This window comes from Medicago truncatula, chromosome 1 (assembly GCF_003473485.1).
Source record: "Medicago truncatula cultivar Jemalong A17 chromosome 1, MtrunA17r5.0-ANR, whole genome shotgun sequence".
NCBI classification, from domain to species: Eukaryota; Viridiplantae; Streptophyta; class Magnoliopsida; order Fabales; family Fabaceae; genus Medicago; species Medicago truncatula.
In genome coordinates this window covers 4036986-4047258 of record NC_053042.1, presented here as the reverse complement: position 1 = coordinate 4047258, position 10273 = coordinate 4036986, and the positions used below count along the sequence as shown (strand labels likewise).

Below are 10273 nucleotides of genomic sequence, written 5' to 3'. Positions count from 1 at the left end.
TCAATATCTCATTTTCTTTGTAAAATTTTGATTGTCACAAATGTTGTCACATTTATGGATGTTCAAATAACACAACTCAAAAGAGAATGACATTTAAAAACTGAATTTTAAAATAAAAAAAGTAAATAAATGACGTGAAAAAAATTAAATAAACAATCCATATGTGACTTTTGGAAGATTCTACGTTGAGTTTAGTCATCACATTAAGCAAAGAGAAGTATACAAGTGAGTTTGACACCATATCTTGACTCTAAACTTTAAAGAATTAGATCTATGATCATATTATTTATATATTGTTCAACATCTACTCTTGCATTCAATGTAAAACTTTAATTTACACTTTACACATTAACATTTTTCCTTTAAGTGTGAAACTCTCCGCATGTGAGATCTACCACCATAAACTAATCATGTTTTTCCACAAAGTCAAACATAATTATGATACTATTGTTAAACTTTACGAATGAACAATCAATCTATTGAACAAAAAACAACTGAATAAATGACAATAATATCACATCTTCACTTAATATTTTAAATATCAAGAAATTGTAGTCCGTGTTTGAGAAGGGTATCTAGGATCATACTCTAATCCATAAAGAATAATGTCATAGGATACGAATTAGGAAGGCTGGCATTTAATGTTAATTTTATAGAGTGGGCCCATGTTCTACTTTTTCTCTCGTGTGGATAAGCTTCACAAGACGGACACCACACACCCTATCCTCATCGCCACATCATACTGAGATGAAGATTGTGACACACACCAAATAAGAAGATGATGCACAATTTTCTGACATGCTTCCCAAGTAACAATTTTCTTCTTATTTGAACATTATGTGATCGTCAAAATTGAAAACGTTTAGTTTACGTTTAATTTAATCAGAGACTTTTATATTATTTTGGTTTTGATATATAATGGAAATACGGAATGATACCTACTACTATCCCTATTATTCATATATAAAATTTTGATATAAATGATGTTCAGACGATAAAGAAAAAGACATCGACAAGGCAAAACTTCAATATTAATATTATGCAAATGTTGAAAGATAATTGTCGTATATAAATTATGCTCAGCATTTTAGCAGTCATCAGATTCTTCAAAATGTTCTCATATATTACGTAATTACATTGTTAGCTTCTTCACATCTACAAGTGTCTATATCATGTCATTGCAGGCATACGTACGCAGCCACATTTGGACTTGGCATATGTTATTTATTATTGTTAGGGCGTTTATTTTTTGTGAGAATTATTGTTAGGGGGTTAACGAGTCAACTCAAGCATGGATGTCAGGGAGTAGTTTTTTTTTTTTCTGTTTCTTTTCTTGTGCTCCAAGGCAACATACTCATAATTTTGTATTTTTTTGGGTGGTTTTCTTTGCCAAATCTTATACGAGAGCCACTCTTGTTGAGTTATATATCATTTTGACTTCTTAAAAAAAAAAACTCAAACACATTAAATCAATAAGTGGTTCAAGTTTGATTTATTTATTTAAATGAATTTAGATAAAAAAAAAAAATGAGCTTTGATTTGGCTTTATAGTCAAAGTGTACATTTGACAAGGGTTCAACTCTTATTTGAGCTAGCTGGCCCTAACATTTTTTTAGATTCTATCTAACTTTCCTATTCATTCTTTTTCATTTATTAGAGATAGGTGATTTTGAGAATTTTCTTATCCATTTGCACGCATTATTCTTTTTTGTTTCCCCATTTTTTAATATAAATATATGTGGTTTATCTATTTAATTTTTTTTTTTTTGTGATTCTTTGTCTAAGTGTGATATCATTCTGCTCTTCCTCTTGATGCGATGTTGATTGATTGTTCATTTTATTACGGTGTTCGTTTGATTCAAATCGACTAATCAACTTTAATCAATAACTTAGACGTCAATGCTACAGATATGGAGGCATATCTATTTATAAAGAGGCAAAGTCGAGTCTATTTTGATAAATCGATTTTTTTTATAGAGTTTGAGTCTAACCTTTTTACTAAACATGTTAAGCAGAATCGAGATTTATGTAGGTTAAGTCACAGGTTTTGTCAAGAGATCTGACTTATTCCAACCCTAGTTCCAAACTAGGTCGAGCCCAACTCCACAAGAAAATGGGTCTCCATAAAGGTAATGACACACTACACAAATGCTATACGAGCATGCCCTAAAGGCACAGTGATATGCTTAAGGTACAAAACATGTAATAGAGATAAACTTTTAAGGAAACAATAGTTGGAATGATGAAAGTGGGTGTAAACAATTTGATAAAATTTATAAAAATGAGTGTATATAACCAAGTGGGTGTAGCTTGCTAATTTACACCAAAATGTTTTTAGGTGGGTGTAAATTAACAATCATATATATATATATATATGAGATTTGCTAGAACACACCCACTAGTTTTTATGTGGGAGTGTTTTAGCAATCTACATCTTAAGATGTTTTTAACTACTTTTTAGTTATAACTTGTTAAAGCACACCTTCTAAAAAATAAGTGGGTGTATTATAGCAAATGTCTATAGGAGTTGCTAACATACACCCACTTATTTTTTAGGCTTGATACATTATTTGGTCCCTTAACTTATTTTTGGATTTCATTTTGGTCCCTTAACTATAAAGTGTCTCAATTTGGTCCCATAATTCTTCTGCCGTTTACTATTTTGGTCCTCTCCGTTAGGAATTTGCAAAATCTATTAATTCATTTCCACATGTCACTTAAGATTCTTGATCAACGGTTGGATTTAAAAAGAACACATGCCATACCGTGGACTCACAAACATATGATAATTCTTATTATTATTATTATTATTATTATTATTTCACTACCCAAAAAAAAAAAACAACTATTTCCTTTCTTCTTCTCTGATACGCGCATCACCTTCTCCTCTTAACCACCATCAAAATACTTCAGCCACCATTATTCCACCGTCCGACGTCGTTTTACCACACCACCACCACCATTGAACTACTCTCATCTTCCTCTTCAAAAAGCCACCAACTTATTATTAGATTGGTAAGATTTTAAAAACCCTAACCACCACCTTCTCTCCTACTTTCCGGCCACCACAAATCTCCATTTGAAAAACTAATATGATTTTCTTCTTACCCATGATGTCTGCAACAAAACCCCTACATCTATTTTGGGATGGAGAACTTTCACCGCGACCACCGTGCCGGAAACCGCTGCAACCACGCCGGTGACCACCACTTAATTTCTGCAAAAACTCAACAATTTATGAACCAGAAGCGTACAATTACTCCATTCTTCCCTTCTTCTATTCTTCACACATGACATACCATGAACAACAGAACTTGATCATAGAAAAAGAAAGTTGTTATTTTTGGGTTCTTCACACATGGCATATATGAGAAGAAGATGAAGTTTTGTATTTTTATTATTTCTGGATTTTTATTTCTAGGTTTTCATATTTTATTTTTGATTTTTTATTTTTTAGATGGATGAATATGGAAGTGTGAAGATATTGATTGATGAAAATTTTGATGTTAAGTTTGTTGTTGTTATTGTTGCTGCTGTTTTTATAATTTATTGTTGTTGAAATTGAGTTTGAGATGTTTGTGGTTGTTGAAAAGGTTGTTGTTGTTGTTGATGGTAATGAAGAAATTGTTGTTGATGGTGATGAAGAAATTGTTGTTTCTGTCGATGGAAATAGATTCATGGAGAAAGAAATTGTTGATGGTGATGAAGAATTTGTTGTTATCATATGTTGTGAGTCCACGGTATGGCATGTGTTCTTTTTAAATCCAACCATTGATCAAGAATCTTAACTGACATGTAGAAATGAGTTAACAGATTTTGCAAATTTTTAACGGAGAGGACCAAAATAGTAAACGACAGAAGAATTATGGGATCAAATTGAGACACTTTATAGTTAAAGGACCAAAATGAAATTCAAAAATAAGTTAAGGGACCAAATGATGTATTAAGCCTATTTTTTAAGAAGGTGCGGTTTAACAACATTCATCTTAAGGTGTATTTAACAACTTTTTAGTTATATCTTTGCTAAAACATACCTTAATCAAAAACTAGTGGGTGTATCCTAGCAAATCTATATATATATATATATATATATATATAAATAAGTTTAGGATTATTAATTTTAGACTAAAGATTTGACTAAAAGGTTCACATAATCTAAGGAAAGAGTGCTTTTACTTTGATTGAATGATCAAATAATTAATATATTTTTTAAACGGGCCGAATAATTAATTAATTACGAAAAGATAATGATTCTCTTTTATCCTACGAGGACAAGAACGTGCCTTGACAAATTCAGTTTTTTTTTTTTTTTTGAGGGATTGACAAATTCTGTTTCAAAAGTATATTTGTATATTATTTTTAACTAATAAGAAGATAAAAAAATAAAATTATCTTTAAAGTTGTCACAAAATAGATGTACAAATATCATTGCCTTTTTTGTATAGGTTACTCCACTGGATAATTACTATATTAAAAATGATAACTGAACTTTTGAGGGCAGAAGATTAAACAAAAAAGACTGTTACAAAATATAAATAAAAATTAAAAGCCTTATCAAGTAGTTGAAACAAGCACTGGATAACAGCTCATTTTTTAATTAATTTAAAAAAAAAAAGCAAAGAAAGAAACCAACTTTTTTTAGCATCCATCCAGTGGAATAAGAAAGGATAAGACCAAACAACAATATTAAAAAAAAGAGTACTATGATGTTGGATACCTTATCCTTACAATAAAATAACACATGTTACCTAAATTTTTAGCATTAAAAAACACATGTTCTTATTACTATCTTGTCCTTTCCATTATTAATAAATATACAAACATATCCATTTTTACATTTTCGTGTCTATCTTCTTTTTCCTTCATTCTTTGTGTTGTTGTTGATTATGGAGCTTGAAACGGTGGCGTTTAAGCGCGTGGGATCACGTACTTCCGTGTTATTTGACGCGCCAAGGGATCATGATGATGATCAAGGGAAGGTGTGTAGTACGACGTCGTCTTCATCGATCGGAAGAAATAGTGATGATGATGATGATGATGAGGTTTCATCGGAAAGATCAATGGATGAGAATGAAGCTGAGAGTAAATATAATGGTGGTGCTTTAGATTGTATGGAAGCTTTAGAAGAGGTTCTTCCTATTAGGTAACCATTCATTATTAACATTTTTTCCATTATATTTTTATTTTTTTATTGTTTTGTTAGATTATATCATATACCTTGTGAATTTGATGTTAGATCCTTCACTTTTGAATGTTTTATTTTACTGAAATGATTTTAAGTTTTTATCTTAGTTTCAATTAATATAATTTGTTTGCTTGTTGATTGTGTTTTGATATTTAGTTTTTTTTTTTAATGTTTTAAGCAGGGTTGTTAAATTGTAAAGGTTGCTTTTTTTTGGGTATTAGTTATATTAGTTAAATTAGTTAGGGTACTGATTGTTGAATCAATTTGATGAAATGAAAAGTTTGAGAAATGAATTTTTGTGGGGTATTAGTTAAACTAATTAGGGTACTATTGTTGGATCAATTTGATGAAATTAAAAGTTTGAGAAATGAAATTTGGTGATTGTATTGTAAGGCATGTCTATCCAGTAGTGTAGGATGATGTGATCTATAGGTTTTGTCTGTATTTGTATTCCCTTGGTTTCACAAAATTAGGTTTATATTGTACCGAGTGGGTTTTTGCTAAATATAGTAAGTTTTTGTGTTGATTTGATATAGGTTCAACCAATGAATTCATTATGTTTTGGATAAACCTTTTGTAAGCTTCAATCATACTCTTGGATTTTGATAGAAGAAAATTTGGTTTTGTATTAAAGTACATGTTTGCAATTGGTACTGAATAAACTTTAGAATTGAATTGAATACTAAAACTGAATATGGCCTTTTTTTTGGTTTTGGTTGAGGACATTTAGCAAATTCATTTTTGCCTTGTTTGTAATCGCCGTGAGTTTGACAAAATCATGGCGGCATAGTGATTGTGTAGTTTTGGGGCTGCTAAACTCACCGTTAATCCAAAATATGCACGAATGAAAGTTGATTCAAACTTCATTCCAAATTGTGCAGATTTATATCAAAATTTACTATCGAATAAAAACTTTCAAACATTGTACACTTCATTTCAAAATCAGTTTTGACAAATTAATCTTCTAAATAATGAAGGCTATTTCAATCTTTTATGGTTATGCAGGAGAAGTATCTCAAATTTCTACAGTGGGAAGTCTAAGTCCTTCACAAGCCTAGCTGATGTTGTGACAACACCATCTGTAAAAGACATTGTAAAACCAGAGAATGCATACACAAGAAGACGTAGAAATTTGCTGGCTTTCAATCATGGTTGGGACAAGAACAAAAATTTCCCTTTGAGAAGCAATAGTGGTGGCATTTCAAAGAGAACAATGAGCTTAAGTAGAAGTGCTTTAGCTCTTGCAGTTGCATTAAGCAATTCTGATAGCAGCTCTAGTTTTACAAGTGATGATTCAGCTACTTCAACCTCATATTCTTCAGCACCTTCATCACCACTTCCGCCGCGTCATCCGGGAAATAGAGTGTCTTCTTTAGCATCTCCTTTGCAGAGGAATTTCTTTTCCTTGGCTGATTTGCATCATTGTGCCATTGCTGCAACAATGAAAATGCCAAGTTCCTCAATTGAAAATGAAACAACTCATCATCCATCATAGTGTATAAAACCTTATGATAACTAAAATACAACGTTTATTAACTTTTTTATAATTCTCATTTGGATGAGTTTCTTGCTCTAGTTCTATTTTGTTTGAGCGAGAAAGAGGTTATAGAATAAAATCATAGATAAATCTTTTTAGTATAATCTCTTCATATTAACAATGTATAGTAGATGAAATATACGGGTCGGTTTGATTCAATTTTTTTAAGAGAAAAAATCCTAACGAACAAATAATAGTTGGTTTGATCTTACAATCTTTTCTTTGGAAAACCGATGAAAAGAGTGGTTTAGTAAGATCGGATTGGCATTTTAAAAAATTCATTTTAAATTGTCCCATAAATAACTTTTAAAACTAGTGTATAACTTTAAACAAGTATATAAAAGAAGTTCGAGTTTTTGGTTATTAATTTTGAATTACACAAAATTCAAAATTACAATAGTACCATCCAATTAAGATCTAGTGTTTCACTACAGCAGGGAATCCCAGTCCCATATTTATGTGTATATGAACCAATATGTAAATAACATTAGCATTAAAGACAATTTCATTATCTGTCAATAAAAGCGTTCAACATCAATAATAGAACTGTCAATAATCTTAAGCATCTGATTATATTATGAGAAATGATAGATGCCGCGATAGAATGTTTAGCGAAAATATCTCGAATGTGTGTTTCACTAACTCAATATTATTAACTAGCATATTTTTTCCACCAACATCCGTGAATTTCACAAAGCCCTGCTTTTGTATTGGTTAAAATTTTATTCGCGAACCTTTCTTGATAGTTCCGCCGCTAGATATAGTAATACTCTTTTGTTATTATATTTAGGAACGACATATCTTTCACAAAGTTAAAACTTTTGTTACACCTTTTAATAAAAGGACTTGTTAACATATCTAGACTCGTTTAATCAATATTAAGCTTATAATAACCACCAAGAGGTTGTCCAACGAACATCATATATTGATAGGTTTGGACATCTATTAGCACTCGAACAACACTGTACTAACACTTAAAATTAGCCACAAATCTAATTTATATTTTGTTCATTCCTTCTAATTTTTAGTTTAAATTATTCATTTATGAGGATAAAAATACATCGGTAGTTAATAAGAGTAATTTATAAAATTACAATTATTTTTCTTTTATTAACCATTTCCTCTTAATATGTTAAAAACGGTCAAATGCGACAACTATTGTCAAATAGAAGGAGTAGTTTCATTCAAATGAAACTTTTACAAGTGGTAGATAAGATTAAGGCTCTTTCCTATGTGTGGTTGAAGGCGAAATTTGTCTCTCTTTCATTAAATTTTCATGGGTGGTGTAAGAAGAATAAACCGCCATTGAAGGAGGAAGAAAAGCTTGAAATTGAGAGAAAAGAGAAACTGTTTTCATTAACCTGAGAATGGTTGTTACAAACAGTTATATACAAAAATGATGCCAGCTCATCGTAGCTCTAACTAACTAAATGCAAAATGAAATTACAATTGAAATGAAATTGTAAATACAAATGCATCTAATTAGTTAACTTGCGTGCCAAGTTATCTTATTTTTCTTCATATATTGATAGGTGGTAGTTTAGTCCATTAACTTTGTTGGACACTAGCTAGTTCCATTTCTTTCTTTCTTGGTATTTGGTGCTTACGTTTTTTAGTTTCTACATATTGTAATGACTCTCTTGTTATTCCTTGGTACATCTTGTGTTAGGAAGAACACTTTGATTTTGTAATATATTCCATTTTAACCTCTTAAAAAAAAACTAAACTGAAAAAAGATAAATGATTAAATCGTTATATGAAATTAAGTTAAGAGAAAAAAAATGTAATTTTGTCTAATATTTGGGTTGCTCACCTTAAATTTCTTAAAATAATAATATAATATTTGGGTTGAAAACATTTATAATATTAAAGATGAGTTAGAATTTAAAGACTATTCCATCATTAATAAAATAAAATAAAAGGAATTTAAAGACTTTTTGGTGTTAAAATTTAAGTTTGTGTGAACATGAATAACGCGTCTCTTGTTCAATTTTAATTCCACACTTCGCATATACAAGTCACCCTATATATACTTTGACTGCAACGAAAATGATAGAATACTCCGTCAAAAAAACGAAAATAATAAAATACGAAGTAATATTATATTATATGGTTCACAAATTTTTGTCATATCTTTCCTAAAAATTAAAAACTCGCCTCAAGTACATCCTCACCAACCGAGTACTAGCCAAAGTTATACAAATTTTACTTGGGTATTATTGTCTTTTCGTGTCATTCGCACTTCAATGTATTTTAAATAAAAAAAAAAAATAAACAAATGATTAAAATAAATTATTTAGATTAGAGAGACTGACTGATTATTATGTTAGAGATATGAAACAAAGGCACAAAAAACCAATGACATCTAAGTAAAATCTACAAATAAACATTTATTTAAAGAGATGCACTCAATATATTATAGGTGAAGGAAGAATGATATGAATACTTTTTTTCTTCCTTCGACATTCTCTTAAATACTTTCTTTTTTATTAAATACAATCAATGCGTGTTTGATCATTTTATACGAGACTCATTTTCAAAGTGTAAGATCCGGACAAGGATCCTCTCCAGTGATTTGTTCACTAGATGTGGTCCAGTGTAAATCTTCACCATCCAATAGCTATTTAATGATCTTGATCAAGTCAAGTAGAGGAAAATGTGTGGCTGTGATTCCACTGAACTCTCCGGTCACCGGAGACAATATGCTCCCGTAAGATCCATATTGATTTCTTCTGATATGAGAATAAACGAAAGAGTGTTTTTGGCATACGAATACACACAAATTTAATCACTTTTTTTTTTGGTTACAGGTGCTTAAACTCTTCGTAATGCCCTCTTTGTACGCAGGAGTTGACGTGAGTTCTTTCAAAGAATGGTAAAGGATCAAATGACTGATTTCTTGAAGAGTTGTATTATGTCTATCATCATCTCACATTTAAAAACTAATTTAAAATAGTCACTCCCTTCAATATGGATGTATACTTCCCAAGTGCCATGCTCAATTCCACCAATATAGTAATATACTATGGATTGATAGAGCTCGTAGGTCGGTTCGGTTTATCTTGAGGAGAAAAAAATTAACTATTAGAATTTATTCAAAAAATTCCCCCCAATACACTAATTCAATCCATTTCATGGATCTACAGTTTGTGCCTATTATGCTTAATTATGATTCATTAAAAAAAAACTCAAACCTCACATAGAACAAAAATAACACCTACAAATAGTTTATACAAGAGTTACACTCAATCTACAAGTCAATTGTATAAAGATAAGTTATAAAACTATATCCATTAAAAGTCACCCACTGTATTTTCATGCACCAAATTCAATCGTATTAGAAAAAACTAAAATTTCACATGTAATAGAGATAAGATCTACAACAACTTTAATACTAGTGACACCTCATTTTACAAATCAATTTTGTGAACATGAATACCAAAACAAGAACCTAATATCATCACTAAAAACAAGCATTCTCCAATCATAACAGAAGACAAGAAAACCAGATATTCTCAATTGTGTTGCTTGCAGTTTGTTTTTAAAATAGT

The 10273-nt window shown here is 30.3% G+C and overlaps 1 protein-coding gene across 1 annotated transcript; it reads left to right on the top strand.

The window, feature by feature from the left end:
* The first annotated feature begins 4801 nt into the window (after positions 1-4801).
* Positions 4802-6826, top strand: LOC11428773 (uncharacterized). Its single transcript, XM_024775304.2, has 2 exons — positions 4802-5143; positions 6191-6826. Exons 1-2 carry the CDS (start codon positions 4887-4889, stop codon positions 6678-6680), a joined length of 747 nt encoding a protein of 248 aa, XP_024631072.2. The 5' UTR covers positions 4802-4886; the 3' UTR covers positions 6681-6826.
* The last annotated feature ends 3447 nt before the right edge of the window (positions 6827-10273 follow it).